The sequence below is a fragment of the Eptatretus burgeri genome, chromosome 16 (assembly GCF_056783735.1).
Source record: "Eptatretus burgeri isolate ZD-2024b chromosome 16, Ebu_testis_v1, whole genome shotgun sequence".
In the NCBI taxonomy this organism is placed as follows: Eukaryota; Metazoa; Chordata; class Myxini; order Myxiniformes; family Myxinidae; genus Eptatretus; species Eptatretus burgeri.
The window spans coordinates 37,239,600-37,262,201 of NC_140976.1; the positions used below are offsets into that span (position 1 = coordinate 37,239,600).

The 22,602-nt window shown below is 43.5% G+C and overlaps 1 protein-coding gene across 7 annotated transcripts in view; it reads right to left on the reverse strand.

The window, feature by feature from the left end:
- Positions 1-22,602, reverse strand: part of LOC147010865 (teneurin-3-like) — a 307,484-nt gene that overhangs the window by 162,497 nt on the left and 122,385 nt on the right. For all 7 annotated transcript variants that reach the window (XM_085860654.1, XM_085860652.1, XM_085860653.1 and 4 more), the window contains exons 13-16: positions 15,470-15,655; positions 11,143-11,289; positions 10,742-10,982; positions 9,300-9,419 (exon numbers count right to left, since the gene is read on the reverse strand). In XM_085860654.1, coding sequence (XP_085716780.1) covers positions 9,300-9,419; positions 10,742-10,982; positions 11,143-11,289; positions 15,470-15,655 — 694 coding nt within the window. The remainder of the gene's footprint in view (positions 1-9,299; positions 9,420-10,741; positions 10,983-11,142; positions 11,290-15,469; positions 15,656-22,602) is intronic.

Genomic DNA, 22,602 nt, shown 5'->3' on the forward strand with positions numbered 1-22,602 from the left:
CCAGCCTCTTGCCGTGCAGTGCAGTTTGATGGAGGGAGTGTGGTGGTGCTGGCCACTCAGAAGGCGGGCTCGGACCTACCTAGACGTCTCCCTCCCAACCTATCGCCTTTGCCTGTCACTGTCCATACCCACTCCCTTAATTTGTACAAACCCAATTTAGCCCCAACTTATTTTTTTGTTGTCTTAATTTTTTTATCTTTACTTCCCCACTAGAATTCGTCCCCTAACCCCCTTTACTGTCTCTGTTTGGCTAACCTATCCTGTCCTAGCCTACTCCCAACCCTACGTTCCCTTCCTGGAGGGGAATAAGAGAGAGCTAGCTAGTATCCTGTGTCGAGGCCCAACTCAAGCCTCAGGATGGCCTCCTCAGACTTCAGCGATCTCAACCCAAAGTGGGTCCAGCGGCCCACTATGAGAGCGAAGGGATGGATGGTGCGGAGGGGTACACTTCCCAATCTACCCAAACCATTATCACTTAAACTACCCCGGGGCTTTCAACAATCACCTCTCGCTTAATCTACTGGTTCTATCAACCCAGATTCCCATCGCCTGTGTTGGTGTCCTCACAATTTTTGGCCATGCCCCCCAATTTTCCGCCCGTGCCCTGACACGGTTTCATGGCTGGGACGTGTGGCTCCCTTGGCAGGAACTACCCTCTGCCGATTCTCCAGCTATGGCACCCTGGGGCACTACACTGCCTCCAAGCCTAAGAGCTCCCTAAACACCGGGGAGTGCCCTCCCTGGCGACTCCCCTGAAATGCTCACGTGGCAGGCTGGCGCCCCGGGCCCCTTCCATGGGTGCCCGTGCCCAATGCACTGCCCACGCGGCGAATGGCGCCCCGGGCCCACGCATCATGCGGGCACACCCGTGCCCACTACGCTATCCCTGCCCCCCATGGGCCCTTGGCCTACCGCGGCCGACTAGCCCGGTGCCCGGGGTACCCACTCAGCGATACTCACCTTTCGCAGCCACGCTCCCAGCCCGTCAACAGGGCTCCTGCACCCCTCCAAGTGGGTATCGAGCCTACTTTCCCACCAACAACAAAACGACTTCCATTTTGTCAATTTAACTAACCCACTAACTCACTTTATCCTGACCCCGGGGTCCCTTGGGCGGGAATCACTCCTTCCCCCAATCACTCATCGCACCATGCATACCACATTCGCTCCATTCACTCAGACCCGCTGGCCTCACTCACTCATCAAGTCTCCACCTCACAACTTTTCAACACTCCATCGCTGAACTCAGCCATCCTGCTCACTACATTCCCTAACTCGTGCTCCCTCGTCATCCCTTACAATATAGCACGTTCCTCTTAACACTACGTCGCTGAACTACGTCCCCACTATACATCCAGAAGCCTGTCCCTGTCCTCAAATCCAAAAATTCTAAAATCCATTTCCCATCCTAAATCTCACTACAATCCCTCGAACTAATCCATTACATGGGCCCCATGAGGACTTACCCCTGCCTCATGAAGCTGGTCTAGCTAAGCTCACCCTTCCCTCTTACTAGTTGTGCCCTGGCCAAGGGGATCTTCCACACTTTGCCTGGGAATCCTGTTCACCCGAAGCGAGGCTTGCTTTTTTTTTTTATTGCACAGCACCAGCGCGGCAACTCACAGCTCGCGCACTTTTCACCTTGCCCGTGACGTCATGCAGCTGCACGTGTACCTCGTCCCTTCTTGGACGGCACCATCCTGCAGGGTTTCACCCTCCTGCCGGATTCCAACCACACGTGCAGCCATGACGTCATCCTGCGAATAAAAAAACAAGCCTCGCGTTTCGAGAGGTTCCCCATGCGAACACATGTGCTCTGCCCGTTGGAGCTTAACACACACGCCCGCGTGGAGAACCCGTCCGGTCCAAATCTGTAATCCTGCCTAAACTTTGTCCGTCCGCAGGATCGGCAACATCCACTGCTGGCGTTTCCGGACCGGGCTTCACTCCCGCAAGCGCGCACGTGGCGGCCTCGTGTGTACCACAGCACGGACCTCGCGCTCGCCGCTGGGTGAACCCGGCACGGTTTCCAAAATGGCTACGGCCGCTACTCGGCCTTTGTCTCTCTGTCGCCGTCGTCGTCGCCATTCGACCCACGCACACCTGCGTGGCACGACGCTCACACTCCACGACATGACATTCATACCGGGCGACGCGGCTGCATGTTCACTCATGCCCACCGTCATCTCCCTTACATACCGCTCTCTTACACACACTGTCTCCCTTGCACTCGGCCATTCACTCGCACAGGCGGTGCCTCATCCACACACACGGCGTGCTGGGAAGCATGCACCTCGGCTCCACACACACCGGGACAATCACACTGGGGAATCGGGTCACCTCCAGGGTTCCCGGGGCCTCTGTACCACCCAAGCTCTCCGTGCACCCGTCCACAGCACTCGCCCCCTCAACCTCGCAAAGCTCGATCGAACCCACCTGGTCATGACTCGCTTCAAGGGAGAATAGCGTCTCCCTCCGTTCTCGAAGGAGGCTATCCAGCTGCTTGCACCGGGTCCCTAAACAGTCCGCCAGCTCCCCCCCCCCATGGTCCTCCACCACGTGTGTGTGTGTGTGTGTGTGTGTGTGTGTGTGTGTGTGTGTGTGTGTGTGTGTGTGTGTGTGTGTGTGTGTGTGTGTGTGTTCGTCACTAACCTCGTCCAATTCACTCTCTATCTCCCTGTCTCTGGCAATACTTTCATTTCCTTCTTTGTCTTTGTTACTTCCCTCGTCTCCATTTTTATTTGTGTCTCCTTTATCAGGGCCCGCCCCAATCGTTGCTTCATTCGTCGCGCGATGTCAATTAAGTCCCGCACCACAAACGTTCCTCCTTGTGGTGATGTCACACGTCCCACATTATTGTATTGCACTAAACTTCCTGGCTCCTTCTGAGTCGTTCCTCCTCTCGGAACTTCCTGAGTTTTTCAATCTCCGTGGACGCCAATTCTGCTTCCTCCTCGAATTGGTTAACTTCAACCTCGTTTAGTTGTTTTCTCTCCCACTGTTCCTCCTGCTCTTCATTTTCCAATCTCATCGTTTCTTTCAATTGGCTCATTTCCTTCCTGTGTTTCATTCGCTGTTCTCTCATTACCCTTCCTTGTTTCCTCTCCTGTCCTTCCTTCTCCAGTTTCATGGTTTGCTTCATTTGGTTAATTTCCCTTTTGTGTTTCATTCGCTGTTCTTTGTCTATCTCCTCGCACTCCAGCCTTGCCTTTTCTTCCAATTGGTCAACCTCGGCTTCATGTTTGACTCGAATGGCGACCGCGTCGCCCACCGGAACGGACAATTCAGTCGTGACCCTCCAGGAACTACCGCCAGGAGCCAGTCACGAGTAGGGGTTTAACCCCACCACCACCCAGTCCACAGTCCACCCCCGCGAGATAAGGTAAATTGCCGAAAGTCGATAAACCTATGGTACTCGCACGGGTAATCTGCCGAGGGATGGGACCACGCCACAGGCAGACTCCGGACACGAACCGCTTAAGCGGTTCGTTCCGTATTACAGGGATAACCGAGCGGAGTGATCGACGGCCTTGACGGTTCCGATTAATTACCGGGATGTTGAAACCCGCTACGAATCCCTTACGTGATGCAGGATGGAGAGTCATCAAAGAAGGAGACGAAGCAAAGTGGGAGCAATTGGACAAGCACATTTATTCCCGGAAGCACGGAAGGCACATATAATGCAGTAATACACCAAAAGCAATACACAGGAATACAATAAAACCAAAGAAACACACGTATGCAGTGGTAAAGAAACAAAAGCAATGCACGAACGCAGATCTACCACCGAATAGGACTTACACACGGCAACACTCACACAGTTTTACTTCACAGACTGGCGCCACCCACAGACATTTACACAAAAACTCCAAAAGAAAAGTCGCGACTTCCCTGGGCGCGTCGTCCAGCCTTGGCGACTGCAGCCTCGAGTCCCCCCGGCGTGGTGCACCGAGCTCGTGCCGCGCGTAGCTCACGTCGTCCGCCCAACAGCTCGGACGGGGTTTTTGGGGGAACTGGACAAAGTTTCGCCGCTATCTCGGTGCGGACGGGGTGGGGAATGGCAGGCGCTCCATCCAGGGACTGCACTGACTGGCTTGAGAAGCCCATGCTCAACCGAACCATGAACAGAACGGACGATGCACACACAACACGATCCTTGCTCCGACAGTCTCGAGCCTCTCCTAGTTTCGAGCTTCCTCCTCGTTTCGAGCTGCCCTCTCAGTTTCAAGCTTCTCTCAGGGCGATCCGATGCACACACCAAGAGCAAGGACTCTCCACCCCTCGACAACCGACCGAACAAGAGCCCAACTCGAACCGGGACAAGGGAACAACCAACAACCAACCAGACGACTCTTTACGCCCACCCTTTTGTAGGCTGGGGCTCCGCCCTTCACCCCGTCCCGTTTCTGGCTCCACTTCCCTTCTGGAAGCTTCCCAAAAAGGGGCGTGCCCTCTCGTTCCCCCCTCCCCGTGCCGTGCGGGGGACGAGGAAAGTCAGTTTTGGCTCGGGGCCAGGGAATTATTCCCCCAAAATCAGGCCCCCACCTTTTTTCACCTTTGACCTCCGGCTCAAATCGCACCTCCCCCATGCCAAAGCGCGGGCGTTTTGGGCGGGAGATCTTGGCGGGAGATATTCAAGCTGCCACTCCACTCCGTTTCATCCGTCCCGCGGAGATCGTGACCGCACGGTGCTCATTGAATGGCGAGTGGCAAAGATGTGGTCGCGTAGTTGTGGAAGGTGGCGTTGTGGTGTGAATGGCGTGATCGTTGAGATGTTGGTTGTGGCGATGTTCGTTGTTGTTCTTACACCAAATTAACGACAGCAAAAGAAAAACGACTAACTGAAGAATCGCAGCCTGACTGGATCACATATATTCCCTCTATACAACGGGTTTGGGCTAACTACACATTAACTTACCGATATATCTCACCTGAGGACCCTTCATGGTGTAATTCGAATTTCCACAGCTGAAACAATATATATGTATGCCTAGTTTGGGCTTAATGGTTAGAGTGGTGGGCTTGGGATCCGAGGATTCTGAGTTGAAATCCTGCTCATCTGTTGAATTAATACCAGGTGGGGTTGACTCTGCCTGTCATCCTTCCGAGGTCGGCAAAATGAGTACCAGCTTGCTGGTATCTTGTGTCGGAGTGGAGACCCATCCAGGATTGTGTCCAATAATCAAGGAGACTGCTTTGGCAGCACCAATGCTCTGCACAGTGTATGGTCCCAATGGATGGATATATATCCACTGTGGCTGCTTGCTTGCATTAAAAGGAAATTATAGTAACTCAACATCATCCACAGATGTTTCATGTCTTTCATTTTCTTCAGTGAGTCCGATTTCCATTCAGGAACAGAACAATTATGGTTAAACATTTTTGAAATTGCCACTCTTTTGTCTCAACTCTAAATACTGAAAATTATGTTAAAAAGACGATTAGAATCACAGATTACGTGCTAGCAATGACAGGTTAAAAATGTCTGGTGAGCAGAACCGAGTCAGTGTAAACACACACACACACACACACACACACACACACACACACACACACACACACACACACACACACACACACACACACACACACACACACACACACACACAGAGCATGCTCAAAAGGCCTCATTAGCATTCGTGCATAATTTTTAAAGTCCTGTATTCACAAAAGAACACAAAATAAGTGTTCAATTTTCTAAGTCATAAATTGTTTGCAAAGAGAATGTTGGAAAATCGATGAGGTAACCGATGAATACACTATTTGACTCGGTATTTCTTTGTTCTGACCAGTTCCAGTCAAATAATTGAATTTCTTCTTCAAACTAGTCAAGTTTTGTTCTGACTTTCTCTTCCTTGTGGAACTTTCCTTGAGTACAGACTATTTATGTGTGAGAATCAAGTGGTCCAACTGGACAATTTAAGGCTATTTAAAATCGAACAGATAATAATATGATGAAAATATTGGAGATCCATACACACTCCACCACTTTGTGACCGAAGGGGGTGATAGGTTAAAGGTGTATAACGAGATCAACTCCACCCTGGAAGAAATAAAAATGAAGTGCTTCTCAAAGATGTCAGACTGCCTCATGTTTCATCAAAAAATTTAATAACAGTGAATATCTCTTTTGAAATGCTCTGGCAAGAATGGTTAAACTATTTTACGATCCAATTCCAGGCCCATGAAAAACGATGATTTGGTAAATTTTTTATATTATTTCTGCCAAGTAAAGCCAATAAGGGATGTCTGAAGGGTCTAACACTCGCCTCTGAACTATCTAGCCGGGGTCGGAAGCTTGACCCCACTATAAACTACCATCCTGGTGTTTTGCATGCATGACAAGGCATCGATGTGTGTGCCATCCCTCAAAGGGAAATTAAACTGGGCACCCCATCTGCCAGCATTAATCGGTGGATGGTAAAGATCACCCGATGTCCTTCACGAGGAGTGATCAAACGGAAGACCAATAAGGAACCCAAAGAAGTAAAGAGCAAAGATGGAGTCATCAGGAGGAACCTGAATAGGATTCAGGTTTCAGCCACTGCTGCTCAACCCACAAACCCATCCAGGCACAGCCAAGTGAGCCTTGCAGAAAAAATTCTGCAAGAATTCACTTCTGATTAGACAGATAAATAAAAAAAGAGAGGAATAGAAAGTAAAAGAGATGAAAGAAAAGAAAAGGCAAGAATTAAAATGAATAAAGAGAAATATGAAAAAAATTAGTAAAGAAATGTGAAAGGAAGAAAGACCAAAGATGTCGGGAAGAACCAAAGCAGATAGATTTTAGCAGTTACTCCCCAGGCACAAACATAGCAACATGTTCAAGCCACCAGAAGTCTGTCAATAATAACTAATAACTTCAATATAAGTGAGTTTTCACCAGCACCCTGAACAAATTACAAATTCCTGCCCAGACTAACACTGGGAAGGGAATGGTAAACCACCCGGCATGAAGAAACCACCCGGCATGAAGAAACCACCTGGCACGGCCAAACCACCCACATGGCCAAATCACCCGGCATGGTCAAACCACCCGACAAGACCAAACTACCGAGCACAGTCAAAACCTAACAAGAGATCATACAACACGATTGAACATCATGGAGGGAGTTCATAAAGCTGATGTAAACACAGCTTTACAATGTCAGCTCATGTTAAAAGAATGTAATCGCTAATCTCAGCACAAAATTAGCAATCTGCGTGGGTGGCAAAAGAAGTCAAAACAAATCGGAAATAAAATACTCTACTTGAAATGGAGATTGATCCGCCATAGAGAAAAGAGAAGCTGACGTTTCAGGTCGCTTTTGCTCTTATGAAGGGTAAGGCCCAAAAAGTCAGCTTCTCTTGTCTCACTAATGTTGAAATGACTGCAGTGTATCTTTTCTCAACACCGTATATATTTTGTTGTCTTGCGCATGTGCATTCCCATATAAACACACATGGATAATTCTTTGTCACTTATATTGTGTTAAGAAAGGAAACAGAAATTTACTCACTAATGTTGAAGTGACTGCAATTTGAATCATCAACCCAAGTGAATTTAAACTTTTTAAATCCTTTAATATTTCAAAATTGCATTCTACTGAAAGCTGCAGTTTGGTAAAATGCAAGTTGCCAAATATGAAACTGAAAATAAAATTTCTCAAAATGAAAGCTATTTCTGATTGCCAACTGCACCAATTATTTCCTGTTCTGAAATTGGAAACATCTGTCATGTGGATTCCTGAGGGATCTACAGAAACATTCAATCCTAGTCATCAGACATATAGCTTCCATTTGTGACACTTTCTTCCTGAAGCATGGCTGTTTGAAAAGGTATGTTCAAATGGTGGTCAAAGTCAAGGCGTAGAGCGAGAACAAAAAATGGCCGAGAACATAACACAACACAAGGAGGACATAGTGAAAAAAGGGGGGAAGCTAAGCAACAGTAGAGTCAGAGACACAAGAGATGAAGAATGGACATGGGGAAAAATGAACACAAAGGGAGGAAAAGGAGGACATTGTGGGGGGGGTGAATAACCTGGATACAAGCTCAAACACAGCAAGCTCAAACACATGAAGGGAAAACCAGGGAAGACACAGAATGGAAGTAGAACGGCTCTCGGTAGAGTGCATACCTGCGCCAGGGTGAACAGTTTACTTGTTGTATCCAACTGATAAGCTGGATCTACATCGAGACCTGAAACAAAATCTGATCGGCTTATTCTTGTTACTTACCCAACTCATCCATCTCGTTTTGTCATAATCCATCCACAACTTTTTCAAATATCACATCATATATCGTTTTTGGCCCTATCTCTCAATTGTGAAGATTGACTAAAAATTCTAGTGTCCTGATCTGGATTCAGATCTTCACCAAAATCTAACCGATTCGTCCTTGTCACACACCCAACGTGTCCAACAAGTTTTGTCCGAATCCATCTATAACTTTTTGAGATATTGTGCTATATATAGTTTTGGCCCAATTTCTCATTGGTGAAGAATCACTTCAAAAATTGTAGTAGTTGGATCTGGATCCGGATGGTCACCAAAATCTAATCAGTTTGTCCTTGTCACACACTCAACTGGGGTCCACAAAGTTTCATCTAAATCCGTCCATAACTTTTTGAGATATTCTGCTCACAAACAGACAAACAAACAGACAAACAGGGGTGAATGCGAATACATCACCTCATTCTACCTTCGGTGGTGGAGATAACAAAAAACGAAAAGAGGGTGGAGGGAAATGGAATGGGGACACAATAACCTGGAAAGGAAGGGATGGTTTTGGAGAGGGTTAACGAGGGTATAAAGTATCATGGGTCTCATTTAGCATTTTTCCATCCCCCCTGCCAAAATAGAGTGCACCTTTTCCAGTGTGAATTTCACCCATAGCAAGATGGAGAAGCTTGGTGAAGCCAGGTCAATTCATTTAGATTTTTGAGCAGATTATATGTGACTGAAGTCTACAATCAGGGGATGTATCAAAACTACAAAAACGAAATTCAGCAAATCTGGGTCAATGCACAGGAAGTACGTGTAGTGCAGTAATCCATCGTTCACATGTCCGTAGAGATGACCATCCTCAAGAATGGCTTGATCTCCATTTCTAATGAGTCCATCAGCATAGAGTCCATATTTTCAAAAAAGCAAATATCTTTTTGATATTTCATTGTGTTCAATTCTGTGCATAAATGCCCACTGTAATCCGAGTAGGCTCAAAGAAGAAAGAGAATGAAAGGAAGATTAAATGAGGAAGAAGATGAAGAAGCAAAAATTGTTTTGAAGTGAATGCCATGTGATTCAGCGCATCTCACAAGCCATCGCGTCTGGTCAAAGTGTTTCCCAGGCTGGGGAAACCCTCAAAGGTTACGTTTACCCCGACAAGTGGGTCGCCTTCAGCAGTGGTCACCTGGCCACGCAGCACACAAGCCCGCCTGTGAGAAAGACAAGATAAACAGATGCTCGTCAATTTTGCACTTTCACTTATATTGTCACACCTTGCTCTTTCTTAATAACACACAAACTGCTCTCATTACAAGCCACAAGTTGGATAGTTTATTTTTGCTGTTAGATATCATTTTAATCCTGCCAATATTGCCAGGCATTTGTGAGAGGGGGTTTAATGCTGTTTAAATGTGGCTGCAGTCTACAATCTGCAGCTGCATGGAATCTCCCCAGAAAGACTGACTGGAGATAATCTCTGAATCTCTGACATATGACATGATAAGTCACTTGTGTATATTCATGGGACCTCAGGAGCATTGCAAATTAAACTACAGAGTTCATACATATAGTGCCTCACCCCATGCAGTTTTTGAGGGGGGAAAAAAGGACATGGGTGAGGTCTGCGAGCAGCAAATTTGATTGGTCAAGATGATGTAAAATTCCGTAATATTTTGTCCAAGTACTGCTAAATGAACGGTTTATGAAAGTGGCAATTAGGTGATTTGTGTTCTGCAGTGTTCATGTCTATAATTCAATTGAAATGAAATAAAGATTTTAAAGGTTGCAGAAAAATACAATTCCAGAAGTTTACGGCCACTGACACAGTATCTATTACTCCCACCCTACCAAACACAATACATTAGTTATTTGGGCCTGTTGTTTGTGTCCTTTATGACATCGCTAAAATAATAAGTTTCCTGTTTGGAATGGTTTTCAGTTTTGTTCGACTGCCAGGTAGACAGACAGAGTGAAATAATTATCTCATTCCTCTCTGCGGATGTGCGATCGGGACAAATAAAGAGCCAAATAACTGCTAAGCTGCAGGTTCATTTTCCTATTCGTGTTCAACTATAACATTCAATTGAAATTAAGGTGTTCCTCAATCATAAACTGCCATTTGTAGAGACAGACAGACAAAGTGAACCAATTGCTTAACCCCGCTTTTCGTTTCGTGCATATGGGGTAATGAATATTCTTCTCCTCCTAAAAAAGTAGGCTACAATCTGCCTTTGGTGAACATTGTTAAGGTCAAAAAATTGCTTGACTGGATATTAGCATGCAAACACTTGGAGAATTAAGCCATTTATAAGCACCTAATAACTTTTTTTATTTTTGGCAATGTTGTAAAATCAGGGTTAAAAAGTATGAATAAAGTGTGTGCGTGTGTGTGTGTTGCATGTCCTTCAGCATGCTCGATAAATCGAGAATTACAATTCAAAGAAAAAAAAATGGAATCCACAAGATCATGGACAGCTCAAGATGCAAAAATATAATTCAGAGAGTTTGAATGACCATTCCAAAAACAACAAACCTGGTATCAAATGGTAGATTTCCATGCATTTGGTGGACCCTATTTTTTCCAACAAGGAATGAGACTCGACTGTAAAAGGATGGAGGAGGGTAGCCATCTGCATTGACACTTGGCCCCCAATTTGCAAACCTCCCCATTCGCTTTAGTAGTTCCAGGGGGTCTGGGGCCCCATGGCATTCTGGGACACTGAGGCACTGCAGTTCAAAGCAGCAATCAGGATCAAGGCAGTCTGTAAGGCCATCTGGTGAGAGACAATTCAGATAGCAAATCTCTTTTCCAGTTTTCATTAACAAATGACGAGGTGGATGAAGCATTTTTGGTCAGACTATTGATGAGATAGTTTTCTGGAAACAAAGCCTTAAATATTTCACTGGAGTTGGAATTAAATATCGGGATCTCACCCCCATCATTGTCCCTTGCATCGCCGCAAGCTGTCTCTGTTGGCAGCTGGCATCCTGCTCCATGCCAATTTGGATGACACTGGCAACTCCAGGCCCCTCCAGAAAGCTGACAGCTGCCATGGCCATGGCACAACCCAGGGCAGCCTTCTGTGGTAATATCATGTCGTGTATTTATCAAGGGTTTTTTTGAAGGATTTAGCAAAATGCAAAGTGGTGGGAAATGTAATAAAATAGAGCACAATAGAATATGGTGCACACACCTTGGAAGTACAAGCTACAGGTGTGCATTGTAATTACACAATGTGATTATAATGAGATAATCATTTCTTGTGTTGTAGAAATTGTGATAGAAGGCTTAATTCTCTTCCATACCCTTGAAAGACTTGACTAGCTCGAGCAAAATTCCAGCATGGTTGTAAAAGTTTGGTGGACCAACTTGTTTTCTTTCTTTTCTTTTAGAAAAGTTTGATACTCGAGAAAGAGATGGACGACAGATGGTGCGAGATTTGACAACCAACAATGGGGCACAGGGGAACAATGATACAAAGAAGAGTCTTACAACATTAAAAACACTAGATTGAGCTACAAGTAGTGATAAAGGGAATGATTAGCAAGAACAAACTACCTCATGGGTAGGAGGTATCAGGTATGCATAAGAGACATGACATGGAGACAGGCTGCTATATTGAAGGACTACAGGGAAGTGCTTCATCAGACAGAGTCAAAAGGCAATGCCAAGAGAAAAAGTTTATATGCGCAGAAAGCTTTGGCTTGGAGAGAAAGGGTAACAAGAAATGGGTTAATGAGGTGAGGTAATGGGTAAGAGCAGTTCCAAGGGAGGTAATCAATCCTTATGTAATTGCAAGGTGGATCACCCAATCAAGATTGGGTTAGTTAGACTTGAGTAAACCATCACGAAGATTGATGTTTAAACGTGCATCAAAAATTAACGTGGAGTGCAACATGGCAATGTTGGGCCAAATGGCCTCATTTAATTGTTTGAGGTCGGTTTCTGCTCAGTCACATGTTTTTCAGCCATCTTCTGTCTTTATTCTAATTAATAATACCCACTCCTTTTGGGAGCAAAATATGGTGTCAGGCAGGGGTCAGTGGTTAAACCACTTGCACAATGCCACATGTACAGATGAAAATTGCATGTACTCTCCCAAGATTGGCCTCGCCGTTCTCGATTCTACAATGATCAGACTTACACAGAAACACACATGTGGAGAATTCCCTTATTTTAATATAGCTAGAAACACCAGCTCCCTTCCGCTATGGTAGACCACTTATAGAAGGACCTGCAGCCTCATGATAAAGTCGAGGGGATTGTGTCTTTGACCCGACCCGAGGTACCCCAAGCACGTATGCAGAATTTGGTGGAGATTTTCCCAGGGGGTATGGAATTACATAGAAATCAAAGAAAAGGCTTCACACACACACACACACACACACATACACACACACACACACACACACACACACACACACACACTTGGAGACCTGGAAGAGCTCCATTCTACCTTCTGAAATCCACATGTGGTGATAACCACCAACACACACACACACACACACACACACACTTGGAGACCTGGAAGAGCTCCATTCTACCTTCTGAAACCCACATGTGGTGATAACCACCAACACACACACACACACACACACACACACACACACACACACACACACACACACACACACACACACACACACACACAGAGTTGGACAGATTGGGGATAGACAAAAAATGGCTCAGAAGAGGTCAGCTCAATTGGAACAGAGAACGAACCATTATTAATGCACAAGACCAAGGACACTACATGAATGGCATTAAATCAATGGCAGGACTGAGCCAATCTGCAAGGTAGAAAATTAAAGCATGAGCCACCTACTATCGGGATGTAAAAAAACTCATGTCAGAACAGCTGTACACACAAAGGCACAACAAGGTATGTAGAGTGATCCACTGGCACATCTGTAGAAATTTCAATATGCCAGTTCCAGAACACTCATCGAAACATTAACCAAGAGCAACCCTTGAAAACAAGGACATAATGCTCACGTACGACCTTGTGATCGGATCCTGCGTGAACATAAAAAATTGGGGCAATACCCCTGGGTGCTCATCTGGTAGCAGCTGGATAAGAAAACCAGGGAACCACTAGTAGGTGTGGATGACCCAGAGAATACATAATGGAGAAGAAAGTAAATACCGATGGATTTTTTTTTGTAATGTAGTGAACAAACTTTGGTATATCATGGGTGATGAAGGTTGTGGTCAAGTATCATCAAAATTGTGTGTGTAGTTTCTGAGAAGAAAGCACATACCTATTAGGAGGGGGGGGCAACCTCCCCCCCCCCACCCCAAACTCCCTTCGACCCCACTTTTTAAAAATTGCATGAACAAACTTTGGTACATCATGGGTGAAGAAGGTTATGGTCAAGTTTCATCAGAATTGTGTGTGGGGTTTCTGAGAAGAAAGCAAAAACCTCTTTTTGGTGGGGGACAACCCCCCCCCCCATAATCTACCTCCATAGACACCCCTCAGACCATGATTTTTTTAAGGCTGTGAACAAACATTGGTACGTCATGGGTAATAAAGGTTGTCGTCAAGTTTCATCAGAATTGTGTATGTAGTTTCTGAGAAGAAAGCAACCCCGCCTCCTCCCCCATATACCTCCTTAAGGCCTGATTTTTTTAATGCATTGAACAAACTTTGGTACATAACGGGTGATGAAGGTTACGTTCAAGTTTCATAGAAATTGTTTGTGTAGTGTCAGAGAAGAAGTTGCAAGTGTTTGTGGACGGACAGATGGACAGACGGATGGACAGACGGACGGATAACGCGCCATCTCAGGAACTACATTCCAAATGAGCTAAAAACAGAGCACTGCAACAGGGATACATGATATACAGATACAAAAAGGAAAATAAGGCATTGTTAATTGACGTTTTCAGGACCCAGTGATTTTGATCTTGGTAATGCAGATATCAAGAAAATGACGAAATATCAAGACCTCAAGAACGAAGTTGAAAAGATGCTGGAAGCTGAAGATTGCCAAAATTGTACTCGTGATAATTGGAGCAACGGGAATGATAAAGAAGAACCTCACAAAGATCATACCTTGGCAGTGAGGTGTTTTAAATTTATCATGACAACACAGCAACTCACAGACAGTAATTATCTTCAGTTAAAACAGGCCTGTACTTCTGTAGGGACGTATGGTGAGGCGAGCACAGCGAGCACACTAATACATCCAGATTCATTTCATGGTGGCCTCGAAACCACCCCAAACTACATACAGTATGTATATTTGTATTTAATGACATAAATATCCTATTTATATGGGGTAAACAAGCTTAACAGTTAAACTACTTCCATATTATTGTGAAATAATTATTGCACAGTAATCGGTCACCTATTTATGACAAAGACACATGGGTGAGAGGTTAGGGGGGGGGTTGGGGGTGGGGATGGTCACGCTAAACCAATAAAATAAAAATTGAGAAAGTTAAGATAAAGGAGGATTCTGGAAGTCTCGACATAGCAAAGGACATGAAGGTATTGGATGAGTTTGGAGAGAAGGGAAACACATTTGAGAAGAAACAGAGTAATAGAACGGAGATGAAGGGGTGTGTAAGAATCCCCCTCCAGCCATGGCTGACACTACAAATCTTCGGTGATAATAAAATTCCCTTCTGAATGTTGAAACTGTTGTGACAGGTGTAAAAAAGGAGGTGGTGACATAATTTGACTGAATATCAGAGTGGCCAAGCCATTAGTACAAACAATAAACATGCATGCTTTTTTGCAATCATTAATAGAGCACAGCGGATGGGAAACACTGACAAACAAGCTCATCACAACAAACCGCGAGCTTGTCACAACTCTCTGAGAACTCTCAGCACACTTTGGTTCGTTAACTGTTTAATCAGGGTCGAATTAATTTGTGATTAGCAAAAAGCATCAGTGATGGTGATAATGACAGCAGAAAAAACTTATCGAAACACCTGTCAAAGCCTTTGCCTTGATTTGGAGACTCCATGTCTGCCTAGCAAAGTGCTATTCTTCGATGTGGCAGTTAAACAACAACTTTAGTATGATGAAACTTTGCTGGTGACCGTTTGTTTTTCACGTGACTTGAAGATGTAATCTGCTGAAGACTTCAAGTTTTCAATCAGCAAAACAGTTCTGAAAAAATGGTTCATTTTTCTGATACGGTACTCGAGTCATTTTTATTGAGTCATTAACCGAGAACATTTTTTCTAACACAGAGAAACAGATCATTTTGAAATTTAAAGGGTCTTTACAAACCCAATCCTTACCAATGGAGCAACTGTCACCATGCCAGCCATCTTGACATAGGCATCGGCCCTGCCGGCACGATCCGTGAACACCGCAGTGCCGTGGACACCGACGTTGGTCACACGCCTGGCCTGTCCAACCTTCATCACAGAGACACTCGCCTTGAACACACTCACCGTGCTCTCCACAATCCTGGATGCACAACTCTGGAGGGAAACAGAAAGCCTTTTCAGTAAGCAAACACCTCGCCGGATAACGAAGGCGTCATGTTTTCCATACCGATGAACCCAAGATGAAAGAAACCATCTGTATGTATCTACTTTAGCTATCAGTATATTACATTTCATCAGATACTTGTGTGAAATACACAATCAATAGTCAATTACCTTAATGGAGCTTCAATGTTTGAAACAAGTTAGACGGCAAGCTTCTTATGAATAATCTGATAACAGGTAGGCAGTGAGTATGCATGTCAGTGTGAATGCTTATTTAAGTGTCATCACTTGATGTTGTTACTTGACCGTGCAAGAACTAATTGGAGAAACGTGCAGAAACAGACAACGATATACAGTGAAATATACATTTACCAAACTCTTTGATTCCTTGACAAACAAAGCCCAACGCTTTGTTAGTATTTGAGTAACACATAATTAACAAGATTGTTATACTTTGTCACTCTTGGTTACATTCTACAGCAAAACTTTTTTACACTCATTCAAGTTATGAAAGCAAGCTCCATAAACGTTGTTGAGATTTTTGCCAACAGCAAAAGAGAATATATGTGGAGCACACGAGAAGGTTAACCCTTTGTAGTGTTCTATATCCAATGTAAAAAAAAAAACATTACGCATTATTCCTTCGATATTGCTGAAATGGGAACTCAAGCAGGAAGTTTAAGGATTACAAGAACAGAGTAAAACTAATCTAAAACAAGTGTGTGTGTGTGTGTGTGTGTGTGTGTGTGTGTGTGTGTGTGTGTGTGTGTGTGTGTGTGTGTGTGTGTGTGTGTGTGTGTGTGTGTGTGTAGATGATAAATGGGGTTTCTGGGACGCCCATTCAAATGAATGTGGGAAACGGGAAAAACTTTCTGACCCAAGCCCAAAAAGCTCATAATAGGAGACATTTTCTCCCCACCTACCCCCTTCCCTCCCATACAAGCAAATGTAAAATTGAGACTATGAAAGATTGAGACTTACTGATTAAAGAACTTCTTCCCTTTCATATTTTCATTCCACTCAAAGAGCGAACCAACGAATATTTGTCCATGTTCTACTTTAGGGAATAACTTAATTTTCTTATAACATTCATTTCCATCGAGTATATTCACAAATAATAACTTGGAACTTGGTTCTTGGTTTAAGTGTCTTTGTTCTGCAGAAATGAAATGATAAATTTCTCTTCATGCTCTTATTTTTTTATGGTCTTTCCATATTCAACATTATGTGTTATTTTATGTAAGTTTTTCTCAAAATCATTCAAAGCAAGCTGTTTCATTTTCGTGTTAAAATGAGTCAGACTGCTTGAGAACCGAAGAAAAGATGCGACTCATTTCCTTTGTGAAATACGACCCTGAAAAACCCATTGTTGTGTAACCTCCCATGATGTCATCAACTCGAGGCTATTTATTACCAAAGCGAACTTCATTCTTATTCAGTCTTATTCAGAGAATTTTGAGTCTTATTCAGAGAATGGAGTATTTAGAAGAGAACTCTGACCTTGCAGATCAATCGTTTTCACAAGATGACAGGTGAGACCTTAACCCAATTCATTATTTGTTGTTTTATACAGAATGAAATCACTATACGACTAATATTTATTGTAAATATTTTTTTCTGAACAGGTTGTCTCCAATAAGAACTTAAAAAAACTTATTTTTGTTGAGTTGAAATAACACATCGAGACATAATTGACAACAACACTTGGAATTTAATTATTGGACTTGAAATGTTTGATAAACACCATTCTGCAAGAATTTTATTACTTCAACAGGTGGTGGAAGACCAAAACTATCAAAATAATATTTGCCTTGATTATTAAAAATACAAACACAATGAGAACCGTTCCCATAATTAACTTCTAAGTTCATAATAATATTCTTTGTATGTTTAGACACGTTTGTTAATTCATCTCTCATACAAATAACCACATTATGAAATTTTTAATTTCTTACAATATTTGATAAGTTCTAAATTTGATGTTGTATTCTTTCCAAATTCTTTAAACCACTCACCAATGCTCATTTATTTACTGGAAAGATATAATCCATTACCCGTTTTAGTTAATTTTACACCTGCTTATGCGATAGAAAAAAGCATATCTCCAACTAACAATCTCGCTTTATCAGGCAGATTTTCAAGTTTTTCAGCAAAATCTACAATTACACCACTTTCACTAATTTGTTTCTCCAACTCTTTATTATGTCTTTCCAATTCTTTTTGAGCCCGGAGTTGAGCCTTCCTTTCATTGGCAGTTTTCACCGCTGCTGAAATACCACCCGTCAATGCTCCAGCCGCACTTAAACCAGCAAATAAAGGAATTAGAAATGGGAGAAATCCTCCACGCCTCTCTCTTATTGAATATTTCTTCAACATTGGTTTTGACATTTTAATTTTAAGTGAGCCAGTATCGTTCAAGATTTTCACCTGTTCTCTTGTGAGCAAAACATCAATTCTTACTGCTCCTTTTCTCTGAATTGTATTAATGTTAATCATACAAGGCTTTTGATTTTGAATACAAGATGGTAGTTGATGAAGATTGATTTGATTAACATATACCCCAGTTGGCACTTTACTTCTCATTTATTTATCAAAAAAATTATGTGAGACTAATCATAACACCATTATCTGTATTAATCTGTAATTCTGTTTCTTCCAAAAGCAAACAATATGTATCAACTTCTTCACCCTCTCCTCTTTCAATGTATCGGGAAGAATCCACTCGATTAGACTTTATAGTTTCCTTTTGAGCACTCAGGTCAATCGCATAGATTGTATACAGACTTTTAAATGCTGTCATATCCAAAATGGGTTCTTTATTTCCATTGCTTTCACACATCTTTTGGTTAGACTTGTATGCTTCAGCATAATCATTTTTTCCCCAATTAATTTCCAAATATACCTTGAAGAGGAACTGCCACAGTAAAACTATTACCTGCTTTTGTATCATCATTTCACATTCCTTTTCTTTTTCTAAATCCAGGGTCTGTGTTTGTTCCCGTTGCCATATCAGGAATAAAACCTTCGACAGCTCCCTTTCCCATTCTATCACCAAATGAATATAGTGTAAATTTCATCATTTCAGATGTAGCAGAGACATAATAAACCGCTTCAACTTCTTGTGTTCCAATATACAAACGAACACTATCAAACATTTTCCAGAAGAAATCATTTACGAGTGTAGCGTTTGTGGTATTCGCAGCCTTCGTTGTTCTAGGGAGGATGTCGGAGAGATCAAGTTGCAGTGCGTCATTTGGGAATGTCAAGATCTCGGACCTTGACTTTGCAGATGATGCAGTCATCTTTGCGGAGACTTCAGACATCCTCTTGGGGGCCCTCGAGGTGCTGAATAAGGAGTCGGAGCCGTTGGGATTACGGGTTTCTTGGGTCAAAACTAAGATCCAGGCTTTCGGTGACATCTTGGATGCTGCTGTCCTGTCTGTGTCTGTTTGTGGTGAGGATGTTGAGGTCGTGGAGAGATTCACTTACCTTGGCAGTGATATTCATGTCTCTGCTGGCTGCGAGTCAGAGGTCAATAGACGTCTGGGTCAGGCCTGGGGAGTCATGGATTCACTGGATCATGGGGTGTGGCGCTGCCCGTACCTGTGCGGGAGGACGAAAGTCCGAGTCTTCAGGTCCTTGGTACTTCCAGTCTTGCTCTATGGGTGCGAGACTTGGACTCTGACCAAGGATCTGAGACGGAGACTTAATTCCTTTGGTACCAGGTCTCTTCGGAGAATCCTTGGCTATCGCTGGTCGGATTTTGTGTCCAACGAGCGGTTGCTGAGAGAGACTCGGATGAGATTTGTTACCTGCATAGTCCGTGAGCGTCAGTTGCGGCTGTATGGACATGTGGCTCGTTTTCCTGACTCTGATCCTGCTCACCAGATTCTCTCAGCGAGGGAGTCTCATGAGTGGAGGAGGCCAGTGGGTCGACCACGTGCCTCATGGTTGCAACAGGTTGACCATCATCTCAAGGGGATGGGGATGGGCCTGGCATCTGCCTGGGGGATGGCCAGACGGAGGCCCCTGGAGTACCGGCGGAAAGTGGACGCAGCGACGTGCTGTTCTGGCACATGCTCCCATACCTGACCTAATGGCTTAGCTTCATGAAAGGCTTATCCTTGGTCAGCCCAAATTCACCTCGCCAGGGTCTGAGCCGCCGTTTTGATTCAGCCTTCTAAATATTCTTTGCCTTGGAAACACGATCTCCTCTTATTGGCTAATTGAAGTATGTAATCTAAATATGATTTCAGATTTGAGTATCGGATCTCGTGGCATTAAATCATGTCGAAATCTGGAGTGAAATCTGAAAATGTAAAGAAATTACCGATTCTTATAACTAAATGTATAAGTGTATTTATTTAAGAAAGGGTATGATCCCATCTTCTCCATATTTACACCAGAACATGTGAACTTGCCAAAGCATTAAACTTTACATTTTCTACTGTTCCAACAATTTTATTGAGTGAAGAAAATAATAACAAATATGCCCGAAGTGTAACTTCATTGAGTGCAATTAAAAAAATTTATGGGATAAGGGAGAAAAAGGGTGCAGCTGGGAGGAGGGAGGAGAATGGGTGGAGTTGGAGTTCAGAGGGAGGGAGTGAGGTTGGAAGAGGGAGGGAAAGGGGTAGGGTTGCAGGAGGAAGGAGGAGAGGTGGGAGGAGGGACCCAGCATTGCCCAGCAATGCAGGGTACTGATAGTCAGTAATAAAAGTCTAATTCATGTGAAAGATGTTTTTTCCCCCATGACTGATGAGTTTACACATACATGAAGGACAGTATTTTGTGGCACGATATTAAACAAACAAAGAGAAACAAAACTGTTTTTCTTTCCACACATGCAGTCTTTTGCGCAAAAAGCGGATAAAATGGACGCTGCCTTGTGTCACTTCAAACAAAGCGATTTACATAACAAAGAAGAGAACACGAGTTACAATGGGGGTACAAAAACAACACACCTAATAAGACAGATTAAAATGATCATGGATCAACATTTTTTGATATTGTTCTTTATTTGTGTTTCTCCAGTTATGACATGCTCGAATGTATTGTGTTCCTGCTGCTTAGTTTGACTCCTACCTTGAAGCGACACCGTTCAGCCACAGGCATGTATTGATGAAATACCTCACTGATCAAAATGACAATCCAGCTCTCACTGCCTGACATATTAACATGATAATTGGCGATTACGGCACCAGAGCAAATTGAGCTTGAAAAGTCAATCATCGCGCAGAGCAGCAGACGAGTTCACACTTCCGAGGCCACCATGAAAGGAAGCTAATTGCCCAAGACAACAAAGCTCATGACACATCAAAGTGCAAGTGAGTGATCCCATGTCGAGTCAGCTCCCTGCTCTGTAAGAAAAGTGCCTTGTCCAGCAATACTTAGCACCAAACTCTTCGGTGCCCCATGAGACCTTGGGGCATGAACTCATCGGAGTTGTCTCATAGGGTACAATCAACAGCAGCCGTGCTGAGCAGTCATTAGGAACTATTACTCCTCTCCGTAGTGAGAAGTAATAAAATGATTCCTGTGTAAATGAGAGCTTCTTCCATGAGAGCATTGCATATTGAACTAGAAGGACACTTGGTAGAGCACATACCTCTGCCATGGAATGCCTGATCCATGAGAACATATCAGGCCCAATACATTTTTTAACTCCAAAAAAGCAATGAGAGATTGCAGACCCTCACCAGGATTTCTTTTGTGTGGTATATTTTGTGTGACGTTTGTGTACTGGTGTGTTACATAATTAACTCGAAGGGCACTTGGTAGAGCAGTTACGTCCGCCACATAATGCCTGTTCCACGAGAACATGTAGTGCCAAATAAATTTTTTAATATCGTGCTATATATCGTTTTTGACCCAATCTCTCAATGGTAACGAATCACTTCAAAAACAAAAAAATTCTCGTAACCGGATCTGGATTCAGATCTTCAACGAAATTGAATTAATTTGTCCTTGCCACACACCCAACATGTCCACCAAGTTTCATCCGAATCTGTCCACAACTTTTTGAGATATTGTGCTTTTTATCGTTTTTGGCCCTATCTCTCAATAGTGAAGAATCAGTATTAAAAATTCTAGTAGCTGGATCCGGATCCGGATCTTCACCAAAATCTTATCATTTCATCCTTGTCACAGACCCAACCTCTCCATCAAATTTATCCGAATCCATCCACAACCTTTTGATATATCCTGCACACAAGCAAACAAACAAACAGACAGTCTAAGGTGAAAACATAACCTCCTTCCACCTTCGGTGGCAGGGGTAATAAAAGTTGAACAATTCGCTCCATGTCTCTCTCCCCTTTCTCTTTTCTGCGATTCTTCCACTCTGTCGTTGTTAGTCTTCTCTTTTTCATTGTAACACTTCAAATATTATAATTATTTCTGAAAAAAATACCAAACGGAACACTTCCTTTCCTGATACCCACTCTTGCTGGCTTGCTTTGGCCTCTCTTTCTTTGAAGAAATGGACTACCGACGTCTGCAACGTCGCTTAATCTTCTCTCCCATGGCCGAGAAAATTCATTGTCCTAATTTTTTCCGGCAATGCGGACCAACTCTACAGTTATCTCCGCCACCGGAAGTGGGCGGAGGTTATATTTTAACCCCTATTTGTCTGTTTGTTTGTCTGTGAGCAGAATATCTCAAAAAGTTACGGACTGATTTGGACAGAACTTGGTGGACAGGTTGGGTGTGTGACAAGGTCAAATTGATTTGATGTTGGTTAGGATCTGGATGTGAGAATGAACAAAAATTAATTTAAGTGATTCTTCACCATTGAGAGATAGGGCTAAACGGTTCGGTGAGATCTGGCAAATTCGAAAACACGGAGAGATAGGGTGAAACGTTTAGTTAAGATATGGCGAATTCAAAATCATTTAGAGATAGGGCAAAACATTTCATTGAGATATGGCGAATTCAAA